Source organism: Fistularia commersonii, chromosome 32 (genome assembly GCF_037954325.1).
Source record: "Fistularia commersonii isolate RoL2024-O1a breed Wild chromosome 32, RoL_Fcom_v1.0, whole genome shotgun sequence".
NCBI classification, from domain to species: Eukaryota; Metazoa; Chordata; class Actinopteri; order Syngnathiformes; family Fistulariidae; genus Fistularia; species Fistularia commersonii.
The window spans coordinates 6674946-6695576 of record NC_141315.1 but is presented as its reverse complement, the minus strand read 5'-3'; the positions used below and the strand labels follow the sequence as shown (position 1 = coordinate 6695576).

The following is a 20631-nucleotide window of genomic DNA, read 5'->3' as shown; positions in this document are numbered from 1 at the left end:
CAGAAGATCCAGTCGGAAGACAGTGTTTATATATTTTTTTTCCTATTTGCTTTTCCCTGGCTCTTCGTGATTCTCCAACCGACAATGGGCTCAGAGTCAGGGTAGGATTTTGCCTCAGGGGGATGAATAGGATAAAAAAAAAAAAAAAAAAAAAATAGAATCAATTGTGGAGTACTAGAAACGGGACATGTGAGAAAACAGGGGAAATGTTAGCGATTCTCTTCACGACAAAGTCGTACATGTTATGGCTAAAGGCTCAATAAAAAACATATCACAAGTGAGCCCAGTTTACCGACAGGGTTCATCATTTTGGAAACAGCCGGGCTGACAGGCAAAAAAAAAAAAAAATCCCAAAAATGAACTAATTCGACGACCGCTGTTTTCACAAAGGCCCGGGGCGGCTAGGAGGGCCCTAGGCGGGCAGAGATAATTCCGAGATAGCCCTTTACCGAACTCCCGAGAGATTACAACAGAGCACGCGCACATACGGTTTTCAAAGTAGAACTTGTGGAAGTCCATGCCCTCCACCAGGTTCCCGAGGGCCTCGGGCTCGAACGAGGTGAGTCCAGGATCGCAGATCCTCCTGAGGAGCCACGGCGGGCGAGGGAGGGAGGAAGAATCGGAGAGGGCAAATATGTTGGAACATTAAGTTGGAAGTAAAGAAGGAAAGTGGAACTGAATCCGGAGAGCAGGCAATTACTGCTTCTCCTTCTGCGTTCATTTAACAGATGGACTCACGTGTAGGCCTCGAAATCTCCATTGTTGATTGCTTCAATCAGTTGCTCGGTTATCTTGATGATCTCCTGTTTACGAGCTGGAAGAGAGAGGAAGAGAGGAAGAGAGAAGAAGCCAGTCACAAACTGTTAATTACGCAGCGGTTCTTGACAACGCTCATCCTCCACCCTCCACCCAACGCATCACGTTCTGTTCCTCCAGGCTGCATTGCATCCCGGCTTTTGCTCGACGGTTTTAAAAAGCACTTGGAACACCGGGTGGCTTTCTCACGGTGGCTGACGAGCGCTTCGGCATCCGATCACGTGCTGCCGCCCAAAGAAAAAACAAAAACGAACCAACCAGCAAACACTAACTCACCATGAGTTTAATTCAAATAATATGTAACGAATGGGCCCATTTACTTTGGAGCCAAGAAACTTCCTTTTATCAAATTCTACAAGTCTATGGTTAATGGTTAGAGGCTTGGTTGCGGACGCGGCATGTGATCAGACGCACAGGAAAAAGTTCAAAGTTCACGTTTAATGATGAACTCAAACCTTTAGTCTGCTATTTTCTAATTTTCAAAGATAATTTGGGCAACAACCAACTACCTGAAACTTAGTGCTTATGTGATACTTTTCATTAAATATTACTTACAAACCCAGAAGTTAGACCTAAACCTGAGTCTGACTGAACTACCAGAAGCAAAAAAATTGCGATATTGCCATAGTCACCTACAATAATACAAAGCAGGACATTTAGAAATGTAAGCCAGTTTTTGAAACCAAACAGGTGTAAAAAGTGTGGCTGTTTAGTTTCTTGTTAATGTAACTGGAACCTGACATCCTACAGTTTCTGCCCCTTTACCACTAAACGCCAGTACTGTCCAGAAACGCCATGGGCCTGGTTCTGTCTGTGACTCCCAAACTACTTCAACTTTTGCTAATATTCATGTTTGTAGAAGTAAGGATGCCCTGTTGTACCAACAGGCACCGATGTGAGTGTGAGTCACCTCACATTTAAACCCCAAAGCGTCACAGGGATGCAGCGGAGACGCCTTCCTGATAGAAGAAGAAAGTCCGAGATAAAGTGTCACCTCAAGGTCGCGGTTTACATGTGCGATCAGACATAAGGTTCGATAATGCTATGGAGCTGCAGCTTATAAAATGATGTCTGCGGAGTGTGCAAAGAACCCCTCCGAAACACACACACACGCACGCACACACACACACACCCCAGTTGCAGCAGCTTCAATGGATTGATGTTAATTGCACATGAATGTCAGAGCGGAAATCAAAACACATGCAAGATTGGGATTCTCACCCAGAGTTCCCGTTTGACGGTCACCTGGTGTGTTTTCTGCTGTCGTGGTTCCCCTGCTTTGAGGTGTGTGTGTGTGTTTAGAGATGCTCTTCTCTGATCAGATTTGCATTGTGCAATCAGAGATTCCACAATTTTACACATAGATACACCCTAGTAAGTAATGTCTATTTGCATCAAGAGTGTTGCTAAGCAGTCCACCACAACAGCGCTCTCTCCTCCTGCTTGCTAAAGATTTAAAGTATCGGCCTCCAGGAGGTCCACATATGAAAGCAACACTCCCTGCATGCTTAGAGTCCATTCTAGTTCAGCCATTTCCCCCTCCTGTGGTCCCAGCGGAAACTGATCGCTTTTGTGAAAACATCGAGGAACCGTTTTCTCCAATCCTGAGTGGAAGGGCCCACATATAGACGCAAGGCTTTTAAAGTGAGTGGACAGCGTGGAAAGCCTGGTGCAGATGTGCTCTTACTCTGCTTAGTGTTGCTTTTAGCAGCGACAGTGTTGCTCCCTAGCGGAGCGGCAGACATGGGAGACTGTGAGAGCTCAGAGTCGGGGCAGGAGCTGTTGCCCGTGCTGTTCCATGCCATGCGCTTTACATCATGCGGTGGAACTGAAACATACAATGGATGGTCAACAAATAAACAAAACAAACAAACAAACAAACCAAAAACTAAATAAACACACACGTGGATGGAAAAGATGACTGGAGACGTGTCAGTGATCACCGTCACGCCGTGAAAAACGGACACGGAGCGAAACCGAACACCGATGGCGAACTGGATGTAGGTTATGGATTAAAAAAAAAAAATAAAAATTTGGAAAATGAAACATACAACAGTTGGTCGGGCAGGGTTTACGGACAACGTGCAGATGGTTGACGCGAGGACAGGGGTGGCAGCTGGAAGCGAGATCAGTGCAGCTCTGGCCGTGACGCCGTGCGATGTGGATGCTCGTGTCTACACTTAATGCCTGTGTACAATAACAGTCTCCTCGGTTGAGAGGTTTGAAGCCAGTGTTTGTTATTAGAGCTTATTAAGCCTGTGGGGGGGAAACTTAGGATGTTAAGGAAGGAAGCGGACAAAGTGCAGGGTGGGGGGTAGAGTGGTGCGAAGAGAGGAAGAAAGGGCGGGGAAAGGTCTGAGGGCTGGTTTTTGCGCAGGTGTGTCTAAACACAAAACGAGATGAGTGGTCGAGTGACGAGATTTCTCTGTGGAGAGACGGTAGAGAGAAAGGAGAACGGCGGAGAAGGAACAGCAGGAGAGGACATTTTGGAGGAGGAGGAGACACACGATGGCATAAGAATCCAGTCTGACAGGCAGGGTCTGTCAGACCAGGAGGACGGTTTAGTGCACGCAGCTGCAAGGTAAGCCGGGCTCCCTCCAGCTGGAGCTGTCACATTAGAGGACAACGGGAGAGATGTGGTGGTCACCGAGACAAAAAAAAAACAAAACAGATCCACACAGACACACTCACACACACACATACACACATTTAAGGGTTCCCACTGAGGCCTTTGCAAAAATGTACATTTTCATCATGATCTTCTTCTTCTTCAAAAAAAAAAAAAATTGAGTGGAGATCAGATTAAGATGATGTTTGACAGATAACCAACCAGCAGGGCTGTTAAAATGCCGGTGTGCACGATTTGGGTCTCCCTTTAAAAAAGGAAATAATTGTCCGATATGTTGTGATGACACTGCATTTTAAAAAAATGGTTCAGAGAAGTGGGAATGCGGTGAAACCGGACACAACACAAATCATAGAGGGGGCTGGGAGTTACAAAAAGGACAAAAAAAAAATTAAGGTATTTAATACTCAACTATTATGTGTTTTAATAAAAACCCACCAATGGATTAACCGGATTACTTGCAATCCGAAGAAATGCCTAGTGTAAAAATTAAAACTGCCAAGTAGGTCCGTAGGGCCGGGAATGTTTAGAAGGATTTTTAAACGCATTACTGTCAGTCCATTTTTTCCTCCCATCTAATACCACCTGGGATATGAGAGTTATATATTAGACCCACATTGGAATAAACTAGAAATGTGTTTCAAAGCTACATTATAAAAAAATATATACATCAAAATAGATTTCTATTCAATTCCCTCACCATTAAATTAACTCTTTCCCTGGCATGACAGATCATCTGAAAGTCGCCAGGAGACTCGCAGCAAGAGTCTGTTACGTGCAGTTCCGACGCCTGGGCTTCTGAGCATATCCTATGCTCATGCATGGACAAAATAAACATTTAACATTTACATTTCAATAAACATTCTGGGATGCTGAAGAAAAAAAAAAAATCTGTTCCTGTGGTAAATCTGGTTGGCAGGGGTGGAGTTTAAAGAAGAGAAAAAAAAAAGGAGAAGAGTATTGCTATTGAGCCAAATTTGGTGGGAACCCTTCAAAAAGAGCTTTGGTTGGGTCAGAATGAGGGAGCTCGAAGATGTAAGACGCCATCGTCGGTGACAACGAAAGCCAAGGTGGGAGTTGATGAGGTTGGGGTTTGTTAGGTCCTCGCCAGGGCGACCGCATTGCCTCTGGTTGCCACTGATAAACTTACTGGCAGGTGAACTTTGAGGTGAGGGCAGAAGAGGGGGCATCTCCTCGGCAGCGCTGCTTTGACTCAGCGCCGAACTGTCTGCTAGAACACACACACACACACACACACACACACACACACACACACACACACACACACACACACACACACACACACACACACACAAAACCACAGCCAGACACACAACAAATACATACATCCGCACATCACAAGCACATGGTCAAAAGTGTGAGACACGATTTTTGTATCTCGGCACACCGGTCGGTCGGTCGGTCGGTTGCTACGGTCAAAGACACGCTTCACTAGATGGGAGATGGGAGATAGAGCGAGTATGGACAAGAGAAAGGGGATAAAACACTCGAGTACCTTTCCTACCTTTCATTTCCTCCTCATCATTGGTGGCGTTGCTCTCTGTCGATCCCTGGATTAAGGGGGAGGGGAAGGGCAAAAAGATTCAGAGATCAACGAGGAGGCCGGTTCATTCGAGACTCGAGTGGCATCTAGTAACTCCGGCTTTCAAAAGGCGAAACACGTCTCACCTTGACTCCATCGGGAGGGTTATGCACCACCGTGCTCTGAGACTCCTGCAATTTGAAAAAACAAACAAGAAAACAAAAAACAAAAACAAAATCAGCCCAATATTTCAATATTAAAAGCTGTGCTTTACCCTCACCCAGAGTCCATTTCTGCTTGAAAATATGGAGGACAGGCGGTGAGGTTTTTGCAGGCAACTGTGGAAGTATCTGCAGTATTTATTCAGGTTATTTGCATTACATATAGTGGCTGAAAAAGTAAAAAAAAAAAAAAAAAAGAAAAAGTCATGTAGTAATGCTTTAAAGGACCAAGGGGTCTGTCACCATCATAAAAAAAAAAATAAAAAAATCCAGTATCCAGAAAAAAAGCCATTTTGTGACGATGGAAGCTCTTTGGCATAGATGCATAGAAGCATTGTAGACTGAATAAATAGTATCAAATAAATTTAAATCGAGAGGAGGTGTTTTTCCAATAAGTATAAATAAATTAAACACACCTTCACACTTTGATTTTCATGGGATTTTGCAAAGTTATAATTTTATATTGTAAGATGAATAAATACAATAAAATAACTGTAGGCCTTGGACTAGTGCAGGCAACCACATCACAAGATGAGAAGCACCACATCATCAAGACAGGCAGTGTTTTATACAAACATTTTGCAAGATGAAGAAAATGAGTGCCAATGTTAGAATCAATTCATGCTACTGCTGGATGAAATTGAAATGGATTTCAGGACGTTAAGGATGTCAAGGGTGACAGGATAATGAAGTTCAAGACAGCTGGATGAACGAAACAATGGGGGAGGGTGATAAAGTAGGAGGTAAGAAGAAAGATACAGACAGCAGGGTTTCAGTAGGAAAAGTTAGATGGTTGCGAGCTAAGCAGGGGTGAAAAGGATGATATGTGGAGAAAATCGCTTGGGTAATTACACGGCGGGTATAAATTTTTGGCGATGGCGTCAGCAGGCAAAACTAACGTGGCTCAAACCAGACTCCTCAGCTGTCTGTGCTGCCTTCGCAGAGGCCTGTATGTCCTGACGGTGAGTTCATGCTCCGCAAGAGTCTAAACAAGGTGCACACATGCATCCTTGGTTTTTACGGAAAAGGGTGAGCGTATTTAGCATTTTCTAGGAATGTCACGCCTGCGCTTGATTTAGAATTGGAGAGCACGTGTGCACCTTAGGGGTGAAAAGGGGGAGGGCTGGGGCGGCTACAGCTGGGACGGCGAACGTCACAGTGCAACATTTCCAGGACGGTGGAAGAAGCATGACAAGCGGCGTCTATGATGATGAAGATGAGGTACAACGGGCTACTATGCAAATATTTGGGGGGGGTGGGGGGGGGGAGTTGGGGGAGGCGGAAACCGACACTACGGCGGCCTACTGTACCATCTGGGCGTTGGTTGCCATGTTGGTGTCTTTCAGGGCATTGATGGCGCTCACTATACTGTTCTTACTGTTGTTGGTGGAAGGCTGAGAACGCAAACACTCAGAGTGAACACAGACGTTATCGACAAACACACGCGCGCACACACACACACACGAGTGCATTAAAAATTATACAGCTGTTTAGGAAATGGGGCTAATGTTAGTCACGGCTTCCAGGCTGTTGAGAGCTAACAGGGCAAATGAGAGGGTGAGTGCCACAGAATGGCCTCTAGATCATCCTTTTTACTGCCTCACTAACTCTCTATGCCGCCACCACTTAACTGCACAGAGAGATCCCTGGGGCAAGAGAGAGAAGGAGGGAAGGCGGCAGGGGGTGTGGTGGGGTGGGGGGGGGTCGGTGAGTTTCTTAATAGCGGCGGAGAATGATGGAGACTGCTCGGAAAAAGAGAGCAGCAGACCTCAGGCCGAGGCCGTCTGGAGGGTAAAGGAACAGAACCGACACCGAAAGACGGGAGAGACAACAATATTTGGGAAGTGACTGAGAATAAAAGATAACGACAGGGTTTACTGATATTGTGCTTGTACCTGTGTGTGTTGTATGAATCCATAATGGCATTGTCGCCTTTTTTTTTTTGTTTGCCCCATAAGAAAACCGGGGGGCTGGCCGGGAGCAAATCATAAAGCTCGGCATACGACGAGGACAAAGTGGACCGAGGGGGAGTGACAGTGAGGGCCAAAGCAAAAACAGCATCAGGAGAAAGGGAGTCATGTACAGGAGGAGAGACACCGGAGGAGACACACCACAGGAGAACAAAAAGAGGGCAGAGAGGAGACACTACAGCCTTACCTTAGCTGAATCTGATTTCTTGTTGAGTAAACTTTTGCATGCTGTAATAAAACAAAAAAGAAAAAAAAAAACAAAAGGATAGAAAGGAGAGAAACAGGCAGAAAATTTAATTGTTAACTGGAGCATCTAAGCTTCTCTACCTATGAAATTCTTTATTAGATATTATAGAAAAAAACATTGAAAATGAAGCCGTTATCCTAGTAAACATTTTTTTTGAGCTAATGACAACTCGAAACCCTACAACAGTGTAAGACGACGCCACGAGAATAACATGCATTCGGTCTTGGGCTACACACTGTAAAACTCTTCCCTAGCATAATCCTATTCATTGCCATCGAGGGACACAGGAGAAACCTGAGAGCAAAGTAAACTTCCTATATCCATTTCCTGTCCGGAGAACGCCCCCGTAAATAAAGAGTTATTGTCAGACTCAAACTGCCGCCGAGGCTGATGGTGATGTGCTTAGTTAATGTACAGCATTGATTTCCTTTAAGGGCCTTGGTCACTTGACAACTCAGTCCCGGGGTTAAAATCAGTCTCTTTTTGTCCCCCCTCTATCGACAAACAAAAATCTTATCTTGTTGTTTCTTACCTTGCAATAAGAAATGAGAGAGGGAAAGAGGGGGGAGACAGGAATGTTGAAACAGAGGGCTTAGTATTTCAGTACAAGGGAGCGAAGATAAGGGACACAGTGTTTAATGTTGCAAACAATAACAAGTGACATCTCATGCTCCGTAATCTCAGCTGTTGTGTTGAATCACCGGTTCTATCTTGGCCTGGCCATGCAGCATCCAAAGGAAAAATACATAAATCAATAGAAAAAAAAATTTATATCATTCAACAACCGGGGGAAAAAGAAATTTGATCATTCAGAGCGCAAACATCTGCTTTCATTCTGCTACGTATTCTATTGCACAGCCATCAGGGCGCCAATAGTGACAGCTTGGGACCACCGTGTTCATGTGGTCTCTTAACACAGCCTTCCCTCAAGTTTTTCCAAGAATATCATCGCGAACATGGTGGGACATCGAGCCTTGGTGATCGGGCCTGCACCAGTCGGGAAATGTCCCGGCTTAGTGGTGAAAAGGGAAGGGTGGCTAAGAAACCATGTGAATGCGTGTCTCCTGGGAACATTTCTTGTAAGATAAAACCACACAGGAAACCCACATGCAAAAGGCAGTAAAGGCAAACACCTTTCTAGAAACATACAGGAATGCTTCAAACACACACTTCTGTTGTATTTTATTGACATTTCGTTGAGGTCAGGAGCAAATGTCAAGCCTTGCCTTAGCCATACTCTACTGAACAGGCACAAGGAAGCAGTTACAATATGTAGTGACAGAATTCTGGTGTTATGAGTGACATCATCAGGGGTCAAAGGGCCCTCATCGGACCCGCCCGAAGGAAAAAAAAAAAAAAGACAATTAGGAGAGCGGCTGGTTCCAGGCTGGAGCGATGTCACACACGATAACTGCGAAAACTTACAAACAGGCAACTTGGTCCAGTGTCAGCGAGGAAGCCCGCAACCTCAGGGCTTTAGCTGACAAACCTTCACAAACACCCTGAATCTCAGCGCACCAGTCACACATTCAAGGAGCAGCACCTGCACTGGGGTTCTATCCCTGCTCACATTTTACCTGTCGTCTGCCTCTGCACATGTACCCTTTTACTCGAGTGGGATAAAAAAACAAAAAAAAAAAACAACACATGTCCCCTGTAGAGCAGAGGAGATTCTCGCGTCTGGGAAAATGTTGACAGAGAACCCACTGTGCTCAACAGCGTTTGTGCAATGTTCTCGATCCATTGGAGCCACCTTCGGAATCGCCGACCTTCCCCACCCGTTTCCCCACCCGGCAGGATGAGAGCAAAGGCCTCATTTTAGTACTTTCAAAAATAAGGTTATTCATCCATTGTGAATCAGTGTCCTGTTCAAACTTGGTATTAATATACACCCCGGAATAATTAAGTTACATTGGAACAGGTCTGAGGAGGTGTTTATACCAAACCCTCCTTTATATCCCTGTTAAACAATTTGCTATTGAAACACACTCCCAAAATAATTATATAAAGCTGTAAAACACTATAATTTTGGTACAACATGTGAATATTAAGTATGCTTCTTTAGGGTTGATTGATGAAGTGTGATAAAAATATTGGAAAAAACCCAAGAAAGAAGTTTAAACCAGTTTTTTAAAACAAATTATTCTGCATGTTCCTGACCAGAAAACCTCCTGAGAGGTCTGTATAATGCTCCCTTTTTTTTTTACAGCAATATCTAACTCTATCTGCTGCCACTGGTGTGCAAATCAAATTTTGGTGTCACGCATCAGCTAACATGACATGCGTTCACACTGCCAAAGAACGTGGCCACCACTAAATAATCTGATTGGGACGTGTCCTGAGAGGCTGTGGCTATAATCACTTCATTCAAAACAAGACAACTTGGAGCGTATTGATGGACAATAGGCCGCTCACACTTCTATATATTCATCTATTTATATTAGTTTTATGCAAATAACATACTGTAACCTTATAGGTGCTGCATTTGGTAAACCATTTTGGTGTGTCATAACTTCTTGAGACCTATATCCCACCGCCAAGTGCATATCGTCATTTCTGCATATAGTTCATATATTGTGCTGTGGTAAATTGTGACAGCCTTCACATATGACACATCTGAATACCAGGTCTGAACAAGAGTGAAATAACAGGATATGACATTTGGTTTTGCAGTTTGGTTTTGGTTTTGAGAGAGGACGTGTACTGCAACACAGAGGGGGTGGACGTTTTAATGAAAAGTACTAAAAGAGACCTCGGGAGCCGGATGAGACAAAGGATGCCTTTAAACCCAAGTGACTTATCAGACTGGCTGCACAACTGTGATTGTTTCACCAGTTGACAGCGGCGCTGAACCTAGCATCCATCCCATGTCTCATTCTCCCCCCCCAGCTTCTCAAGATCTGCCGCCTCCCGCCCCCACCAGGTCTGACGATGGCAGCACGCCAACCCAGCTCTTGCCGGCCCCCTGCAGTTTCAGTTCCAGCCCCCAGGATACATGCCCCTCCTTATCCCCTGCGCCAGTCCACCCCGTGCCCGTCCTCGCAGCACTCCGCTGGGGGAGAGCATAGGGGCATATAGGGGGAGCTGGGGGTCAGAATGGAGCTTGCTTAAAGTGAGAACATAACTAACTTGGGAGATGAAATGGAAGGTGACGGGGTCAAGGTTGAGTGGTGGCGAGATGGAAAATGTAAAAAGCGCTAGTGTTCTTTTGGAACTGAGCTGACTACCGCTGAGTGATACTGGTGACTGTACAAACAAGAAGATATTTTACGCTAAACTAAAATCTGAAACGCAGCAGGTGCAAAGAACCTGGCTGAAAGGAATTTCGTACGTTTGGCATGCTCGTTTGTTTAATGTCGATGAGGATGCTGGCGTAGGCTGCATGCAGTATCCTGAACTATGAACCAAAGAGGCAGCTGTGTGTAGAGAGGGAGTGGATGGGCGTGTCTCTGGGACGTACCTTCCTGAGCCAGTGAGGCAGTGGAGGAGGCGGCAGCAGCAGAGTTGGTATGCTGCCGGCCCACTATTGGACAGAAATGCTACAGTTGGGAGGGGCTATGCATATTATACAGCTCTATCTCGCGTTGATCAAACGTCGGCCTAGAAAGCTACAGGGTGTGCTGGCCGCAGCCCAGATGTATCGCACTGGTTTGATAGAAATGGGCTAAAAGCAAAGAGTTACACCCCTGTGGTTTCCTATGCCTTGGTCTGAAATCATTAACCATCGACTGACCTATTACTTAGTGCCGGCGAACAAGGCTTCACCAAAAACAAGTCGCTCTCAGCAGGCTGAGATAGAAATTCACAGACTCATCGCCGTTGCCCATTTTTATGACACCATACTTGCCCCAATATATATAAAAAAAGAAAAATTTTAAAAACCTAATTTGGTCTAGAATGCCCTCTTTCGAACATGTAAAATGCTCCACGGGCAGCAGAAAAGAGGGACACAGGCACACGCGCGCACACATAACACGCACGCACACACACACACACATACACACACACTCACACAGACACACAGGGAGAAATATATTAGCATAGACAAGGACAAAACGAATGCACACATAACGTCTGATACAGATAATGACTGTGTGACATTTAAACTGCTCACATACATATGGATATATATATACGTACACATCGTCAGTCAGTTACTCCTATCATGTATGCAAAGAACTTCATGTATCAAATCCTCTCACATGTTGTAAGCAAGCAAATTCCTGTGCGCGCAGAGCAGCCTACTGTTATTTTCAAGATGTGTGGGTTGAGTATGTGTGTGTGCATGTGTCTGTGTGTGTGGTGAGGGGTTTAAAAGAGGTGTAGAGGACTCTATCCACTCTCCTTTCTCCTCTCCCTCTGCATGTGCTGCGTGGGAGGCGGAGGGCGAAGGGCACACCCACCTGAGAAGTTTCTGGACACCAGCATGGTGGTGAGGATGGCTCCCTGGAGGGTGAGAGGGAGGAAAGAGAAGTGAGGGAGGTATACTGGAGGCTGAAAGTTTGTTTTATTTAACAGGGCTTTTGTTTTTCTCATCTCCTGCTCTGTATTTTTCTGCTAATGGGACAATCTTTTAAACTTTCTGCCTGTTTTAATGAGGGTGCTGTCGTGAACATCCAAATTCGCCGAAGTCCTAGTTAGTATTTCGGGCATTTAAACTCATTTTGAAACGGATGAGTTGACAAACTGAAAAATATGAGAAAAAAAAAAAAAAAAAAGAAAATGTATATAATTTATATATAAATATTTATATATATATAAATATTCACACTGACTTCTTATGATAAAGTAGGGAAATATTAAATCATTTTTAGATTATGATTAGCATTGATCACCCCTCTGAAAAATGCCCCAAACAGCACAGTGACATAGTACACACAGCGGCTAATCAGCAAAGCACACATCAACAGGAACCCAGTCAAAGTTTACAATGCTATTTTTCCACACTTTCATAGTATAAGTATTGAAATGAGCGGCATTCACATTAAGAGTATGTGACAACTTTCCTGACTTTGAATCAGCTGAATTGGAAACTGAAGAAATGGATCCGCAGCACAGGGAGCAAATATCTAACTATGAACACCTACTTTACAAAAAAACAACCTAAAAGCAAATTTCATCATCCATTATTTGGCATTTGGGCATTCATGAGTGCCTCTGTCTTTGGGCAGCCCTTGATGATGGCCCTAACATAAAAGCTGTAAGAAGAACACTACTGACTCTGATGTTCTCAACAACCATCTGCAATTCAACTGGCGATGACGGGCTACAGCTGACACTGAATGCACACAGCCCTTTATTTCCATGTGTAAATTCCGAGTCTGGACAGCAAGCTAATGCTGTTGTTGTATTTTTCTGTGATGTTTTACAGCAGCTGCCACCTGAGCCATCGCAACTCTTTGGGTAACATGGACGAAATGTGACATCCCGCTAAAGCAATAATATCACTTCAGGCATCATCCGTTGTGCACAAAAACATACAGAAATTCTCGAGTACACTTTGCAGTGCAGATGGGGGTTGTGACAGGGGCGCCAAATGCAACACAGCAATAAAGAGCAACGCAGTTTCCATATTGAAAAATAAAACACACACACCAGGACAAATTTCGTCTCCAAGGAAGTTACTTTACTTTTAACCAGCTTGCTGACAAAGCATCATGCCTACGTTTACTCTGCCACCCTCAAATCAGTAACACCTAATGGGAAACCTAAAAGACCATGTAATTGCCAAAGGAGATGGGCACTATACCCTGCAGTGTCCACAGGGTTTTTTTTTTTTGTTTGGGTAATTATCATTTCACCCTACTGAACCCCAAAAAAAAGACAGAACTGTAAAATTATATATATATATGATGGCTAAAGAAGCAATGTGGAGAGTGAGTATTTTACAAAAGAAGCAGCGAGTCTGAGAAGAAAAAGAAAAAGTCTGAGTAGTACCTTTAGTTTTCGGCGAGCGTTGAACTTGCGGAGACATTCAACAGTTTCCTGTCTGTGCATCATGGATGCAACTGTTGAACGGTGCTGCAGGAAAACAAAATAAGCATTTTACATGTTAGCATCATGGAGCGGACTAATCTTACTTTTCTTCCCAGATACTGAAAAAAACCTGGGCAGACGATTTTGAACATATTGAGCGGGATGTGATTAGGATTTTAACCACACAAGAACATTCTTCTATCAGAGAAAAGCAATCATCTGTACTCGGACTGTAGGAGCCACGAGCCGAGACCCCAAACCCTTATAAGAAGAAAAAACGTTTCTATATTGCCAAATGAGCCTGGGTCCAGTTTTGTCCTGTTCTGTTCCTTATCGAAATGCCTTAGAGCACAAATATGAAAGAGCCGACCGTGACCAGAGCAGCAGTCTTCTGACTACTTTCAAGATTAGTAGATTCAAAGAAAATGTATTATTGTAATTATTATTCGATTATCGTCATTAATTGAATGACAAAAGTCCTTTTTTTTTAAAAAAATGTACAGACCTATTTAAATTCAGGAAAAAAAAGGAAATATTTCAAATTCTTGATTTCGCCCCTTGTGTGATTTGAATACTTACGCAGACCCATGGGTGCTTGAGAGCCTGTTCAGCAGTGATTCTCTTGGCCGGATTAATGGTCAACATCTGATTTATCAGATTTTTTGCTTCTGGAGTCACTGTATCCCATTCTGGTGAGGGGAACTGAGAGGAGAGGAGTGACAGGTTGATGTGATGGTACAACTTGTGCTGTATGTCAAAACTGAGCGGTTGGGCTTATATGCAACAGATCAATCTTTCCTGCACATAAAACTATTTTCATCCAGAGTAAATTCCAAACTTGTACTTGTAGGAGGATACCCCTTCTCTGCCTCAACTGTCTCCCAAAACACACACAAACACACACACACCTCTCTGCAATGCGTCAGGGAGGCTCCGATAGGATCAATAGGTTTGGACCGCTTCTCATTTGGACACTATTAAACATTCAAAAATGCTTTGCAAACACCTGCACTGCATCTCTTTACCCCCCAAAAAGAAACCAAAAAAAAAAAAAAAATACCCAAGAAACACTTACATCATACGCTCCAGCTTTGATCTGCTGATAGAGTTTATGTTGATCTTCATCCCAGAATGGAGGATATCCCACTAACAATATATAGAGAATGACACCTGACAGATATTGGGAGAAGAAGAGAAAGAGATATTTGCAATTGTTTTCATTCTAAACGAAGGCAAATTAAATATGGTGCGAGTCATGCCAAGATAGCTCGAAGTGTTCTCCAATGAAACTCAAATACCAAGAAGGATTTACATGAATTAATCAAATATAAGACACAAATGAGTGCAACTTCATAGCAATGGCCTGGTTCTCTTATCGCGTTGTGTGTTGTTACTTAGCCCAATTGGGGGCCAATTGGGGGCCAATTGGGGGCTAAGTAACAACACACAACACACAACGCGGGTAAAATATCTGCCCAATTCTTTGATTTTCAAAATTATCCTGTCAAATTTGTTGATTTGACTAAACACAAAAAAGTCTGAAAATATCATGTTTGTTTATCATCACTATGAAATCAGATGCAAATTGAACATGCTAATTGCTAGGTGCGGCTCAAGACTCACCACAAGCCCATATGTCCACAGGCTTTCCATAGGGGTCCTTTCTTAGGACTTCAGGGGAGAGATAGCCGGGAGTGCCAGCGAACCCTACCCGACAGACACGACAAAGCAATATATTTTACTACAGCGCTGATGAAAGGGATTTTAATATAGCTATAGGAATGGTTCACTGTGTAGTGACCTGTTGGTATCCGGTGCACAACCAGACTATGACGGTGTTGAAGCACAAGTAAATGCCCGTTAATCATCTCGACCCCGCTGGGAAGTTGGATCATTGTATCTTTGAGACCAACCAAGCTGTGAGTCTGTGCATGAACTACAAAGTACCTGTGAGCCTCATGATAATTTTCATAAATATTCAAGTGTGTGGACAAATTTTTGTCTATCTTCAACAATAAAACCACCTTTAAGTTATTCATAAGTCTGAGGTGGGATGTGGCAGGCAAAATAATTTTTTCCCAGTCTATAGTGGACTATGGACTTATTTGGGGTTATTTTCCTTTAGTTTCCTTCAGTCCTAAATTCAGGCTGACTGCCCTGCTGCTACCTGTGAGCACCTAACTCAAAAGACGCATGTCTCCACAATGGGAAAAAAATATTTGTTGAAAACTGATTGAATGTTTCTACAATTCTTCGACGCGTCGCGTTTTCCGAGTCAATTCAAGAGCACCACTTCAAGACGTCAAACGTTCTAGGTAACCCCTTATTTTTATGCTGAAGGTTAAAAAACAAGAACCGAAAACAGATCCAATTTCTGACCTGTGCAGTGATACACAGAAATCCCTCCAGTGCGAACTGCTGACTAATGTCTCGCGCAGACAGAAAAGCCGATTGTGTCATGATCAAGCACATTAACTGGTGCTGTTCGTGTTTTTCTTACCAAACCAAGCCTGCTGGTCTCCCTGCACTTCAATAGCAAGGCCAAAGTCTGCCAGCTTCACTGCAGCTCCCTTCATCTTACTGGCCAACAACAGGTTCTCAGGCTGACACACACACAAACACACACACATAAAGAATGAGACAGGAGATCAAGACAACTAGTGGCAGATAGTGACAGACACACTTCAGTAAAGCCCTTTCTCAGAAATATTTATATTTGACAAGGATTGTGTGTCGGAGGGGTAGAGGTGTGAGAAAGCCACACAGAGATGGGAGGAACTAGAGAGAGAGGATGGTTGGTTGTGAATCTCCACAACACCTTATATGGGCACGGGTTCGTAGCCATAGAAACCACTTGGGAGTTATTTAGGCAGCACTGCAGACGGCATGCTAAATGGAAAGTGTACTTAGCGAGAGGCGTCATGTGTGGCGGTGTTCTAAATGGCTGTTGTTTGGGCAGTAGGACATAAAGGGCCGCATAAAAGCCCACTCAGGATAAAAGGCCAACAAATCAGACAGGCAGCGCTGGAGATAATAACGTTATTCTCGAACACAGAGCGCACACAAACACGCACAAGAGCCACCCACACATGTCTAAGACATCCCCTGCGACTGCCCCCCCCACCTCCACACTCCACACTAAAAAGCAGCAATTTCATGTATATTATTATTGTCCTTCCTGTGGGGATAATTATAGTCACCTTAAAGTGGGTTAAGTATGAAACTGGTGGTGGAGGTTTCCAGATCCCCTGCACCCCGTAGCGTTTGAACTGAAACTGTGATGGGGCAACTCAATGGCCCCCTCCCCCTGCTCCGTGGGTGGGGAGGTGATGCTGCATGGGTTGTCGTGGAAACTGTTGGGGTCCATCCATGTCTTCACCTCCCATCTTATAATAACCCGCCTCCCATGACTGCACGGAGTGTGTCTGTGTCTGCACGCAAACGCTGTTTGAGTCCTTGTCTTTTCCTTGCCATAGGTGAGAGACAATCTCTTCCACGTGACTCATGACTCACCATCTCTGTGCTCATCAAGACCATCCATGCATGCACGTATGCACGCACGCACGCACACACACACACACACACACACAGTCATGGACTGACAAGCTGACAGATCTCAGAACAGATAAAGGAATAGAGGGTAAGCCAGAGGAAAGATGAGAGATGCAAGAGGAGAGAAAAATCAGGAAGATAGAGGGAAAAAAAAGAGAGAGATTGAGCAACCGAGAGCCATCTGTGTGTTGCCATGGTCACGAGCTGAGAGGTGTGTGTGTGCGTGTGTGTGTGCAGTTGTCACGGAAACGGGCAACCACTCACCTTGAGGTCTCTGTGCACAATATCATGCTGGTGGATATGATTGACACTCTCCAAGATCTGACTAATGCAATGACTGTGGAGAGAAAAGGGGACAAACAGAAAGATAGACGTGTCAGTCACTACCGATCACTTCTAAAATCCCTCCCCTGCACACAGTCATTGTACAGTCTGTTCTGAGGCTGATGCAGTTCTTTACAACATTTTTTGGCCACTGTAGAGGAGAAGAGAAAACACTTTTTTCTGAAAGGAACCGGAAGTGAAAGGACCGCCTTCTGTTGTTAGCGTCAAAAAACCAGGCGCTGAGCACTAAAAGTATCAACTTTATTCTACCTTAAACACACAAACAGCTGTCAGTGTGATCAGGCCAAGGGGATTTTGCACTGATGTTTCTCTGGTGGCATCGTGGTGATGATAATACCATTTTGCCGATGTAAATTGGTAAATCTGGTGTAATAGTGCCATGTTATTACTGTGGTAAAACACTGTTTGAGGTGAAAAAAATATTCCTGATCCTGCCCTGATCCTGGATTTCTGTTGGGATTCATTTTTATTTCTTCTTTACATCTATGACTGACTAGCTTGTCATCTGATGTGTATCTCACTTGCTCTTATTGAGTCCATTGCCCTTACTTTCAGTTTCAAGAGCTCTGCTTGTTGTGGTTGTAACAGGGAGTCTGTTCTTTTTGAAGATTGCAACAAACCTATAAGCTGTAGGAATGTGTTATGAGTTGACACTGTCATGAAATAACAAAGCTGTGCAGCCTTGAAGACAATACATTTCATTAAAGGTGTCAAACTGAGGAGTGAACAAAACCAAAGTACGCTGGGGGATGAGAAGCTGAACATTATAAGAATGTCTGAAACTTTGCAAACCACATTTTCTGCAAACATCAGAGATGTAGAACATGCAACATCTCCTGAAAAGGCACCGAGCCAGTTTCCTTACCACTGAAGCTTTCAAAATACCTTTTCAAATTTTGATTTATAAGATGTATAGGAAATAAAACCATGTGAAGATCAACTTTGGAGTCTTTTTAAATTTAACAGCCCAAGAGAAGGAAAAAAATAAAAATAAAAGACTTAACCAATTTGACAAACGCCTGTTGAACAACAACAAAAAGATGCCTCCAACCTTCCCCAGTGGATGTAAAACTTAATAGTAAGCATTACAAAGTAACGAACCATGACTTTTCCAAAACATGACACACGAGCTGCAGTTTAAAACAATCAATACTAAGGTAGTTAGTTGTGTGGGAGGGCATACACCGCCGAGTCAATAAATCTCTGTCCCACTAGCAATTATAATAATGGGGCGACAATTCAGCTGCCACTAATACCAATTCTATTGTTTTTTGGTTCTGGCTGGAGATCACGTTTTCGCAGGATCCCACTGACAGTTGAAAGGGCTGGTTACCCTACAAGCCTGCATATAACGGCCTTATGACTGTCCGGTGCACCTTAGTGTCAGGCACCGTGATGCCATCAATCTGTCGCTAATGTTCATGGGCCTGTGAAAGGTAAATAATAAAGGGCAGATCCAGCTCGAAAACATGTCGCCGAGGCTTAATCTACAGGGCTGGGGGCTTGTGTGTGTGTGTGTGTGTGTGTGTGTGCGCGCGCACGCGTGTATGTTTCTGTTTCTCTGAAGACCCCCTGTGTGCAGGAACACACAAATAACAGTAATCCAGTTGTAAAACAAACTCTATAAGCTGCACATCAAAACAGCCACGGGGAAAAAAGAGGGGTGGGGGGGACTTAGTGTTGAAGTAGTGGGGATAAAGCCAAATCTGAAATGTCAAAGTGTCAAGGAAATGTCAGAGCATTGTGAAAAAATGTAATATAATATAACAGATGTCTTGAGTACGCTTGTGTCTAGGAGCAGGCCAAATATCTTGCATATAATTCAAAATGATATCAAACGAAGAGAAGCCCAAGTTGCCATTTCCATGATAATTTTGTGCGATGCGGGATGCACACCTGGCGTCGGCCTCACTGTAATACTCCCTGGCTACTATATCTTCAAAAAGCTCTCCTCCTGTCACCCTGTGAAGATGGGAGAGAAAAGGAGAGAAATAAGATCACCGATCTCTACACAATTACTCCCAAAATTTGACAAAAAAAAACAAACAAAAAAAAAAAAAAACTAGACAAAACAAACCCCTGCAAAGAAAGTAGTACACCAAGCTAAATGTTAATTTATTGTTATACAACCACAGGAAACAAAAACAACCCCCATTTTACACAAGAGGAAGATATTAGAGGCAAAAGGGGTTGGCATACACAAACATGCTGCAGTCAGGCACATGGAGAAAATGTCAGAGTGTGTGTGTATGTGTTTCTTTGTGCAAGAGTGGATGTGTACAGAATATACTCACAGGTCAAAGACTAGATAATGAAAGCCTTCCTCTGAAATGCTGTCATGGAGTCTCACTGTAGGAAAAAGGGGTGGGCAGTGAGACACAAGGAGACCGGAGTATTGAGCCCAGTTTAGCACAATTTAAAGCTCTTAGCTATTAAGTCTCACTCTGACAAAAAGATCGTATTGAAATATGAAAAATGAAACAATCAAGGTCAGACAAGAGATGTCACCAGCAACGTGGCATGTGATGTATTGATTTTTTTTTTTTCTCCCCTCCATTGTCGTGATAAAACAGAGAAGGAGATGGTTAGTTCGCCAGAAAATTATGATCCATCATATAAAATCTTGGTGTCCTCATCAGGAAGATGCAGACACCGGGATAGTTCATGGTATATTTGTATTTTGTCATGCGGGTCACAGCAGTATTTAGAGTAAAAAAATCGTGTGGCGTTTCAAGTTTAAACTAACAGTTTTGACATCATTTATACAGTATAATGATTTCTGGTGCCAAGAAAATATCCCCCCAATAATTCATTCAACCTGGCCGGGTGTGAAAATCATGTACGTTGTAATAAATTCATGTGGTGGACAACCATCTTGGAAATAGAAAATGGCAAGTGTATCCAAAAACCAAACAGTCTGGTGCTGGACAGACGTGAATCACGAAAAAAACGGAACGTACCAGTCTGCACACCAGATGCTGCGCCTAAGAATAATAATAATAATGATAATTTACCGCAAGGCTCTGGAACATTTAGGACACATGTCCGAGGAGAGAATGGAGCTACTTTCTGCCAGCACTGGGTGAGAGGTGGGTTCTAACCTGGACTGGTTACCTGTCGATCCCTTGCTCATTCAGACCGGCGGATGTTTTTGGAGGACGGGTGGGTGGATCCGGAAAAAAATTAAAAACCAAAGAGAACGTGCCAGCTCCCCCACAGGAGACTTATTTTGGGACTAGGTTGGATTAAGTTTAACTGAGGTATCGATTTTCTGATTTTTGAGGCGATTCATTCGGTAATAATACCTCCCATTTCAAGACAGAGGAATCCATAGT

At 43.7% G+C, this 20631-nt stretch overlaps 1 protein-coding gene across 21 annotated transcripts in view; it reads right to left on the bottom strand.

The window, feature by feature from the left end:
• The window catches only part of LOC147215277 (calcium/calmodulin-dependent protein kinase type II subunit gamma-like), a 41211-nt gene that overhangs the window by 4157 nt on the left and 16423 nt on the right, over nucleotides 1-20631 (bottom strand). Inside the window, exons 4-21 of one of the 21 annotated variants that reach the window (XM_086139580.1) lie at nucleotides 19591-19645; nucleotides 19193-19258; nucleotides 17216-17288; nucleotides 15900-16002; nucleotides 15023-15106; nucleotides 14475-14569; nucleotides 13979-14101; nucleotides 13361-13444; nucleotides 11827-11869; nucleotides 10884-10946; nucleotides 7364-7404; nucleotides 6517-6600; nucleotides 5132-5176; nucleotides 4959-5013; nucleotides 4593-4673; nucleotides 2504-2644; nucleotides 739-814; nucleotides 489-583 (exon numbers count right to left, since the gene is read on the bottom strand). In XM_086139580.1, coding sequence (XP_085995706.1) covers nucleotides 489-583; nucleotides 739-814; nucleotides 2504-2644; nucleotides 4593-4673; nucleotides 4959-5013; nucleotides 5132-5176; nucleotides 6517-6600; nucleotides 7364-7404; nucleotides 10884-10946; nucleotides 11827-11869; nucleotides 13361-13444; nucleotides 13979-14101; nucleotides 14475-14569; nucleotides 15023-15106; nucleotides 15900-16002; nucleotides 17216-17288; nucleotides 19193-19258; nucleotides 19591-19645 — 1407 coding nt within the window. The remainder of the gene's footprint in view (nucleotides 1-488; nucleotides 584-738; nucleotides 815-2503; nucleotides 2645-4592; nucleotides 4674-4958; nucleotides 5014-5131; nucleotides 5177-6516; nucleotides 6601-7363; nucleotides 7405-10883; nucleotides 10947-11826; nucleotides 11870-13360; nucleotides 13445-13978; nucleotides 14102-14474; nucleotides 14570-15022; nucleotides 15107-15899; nucleotides 16003-17215; nucleotides 17289-19192; nucleotides 19259-19590; nucleotides 19646-20631) is intronic. The other 20 variants (XM_086139581.1, XM_086139582.1, XM_086139584.1 and 17 more) reach the window with 20 other exon arrangements.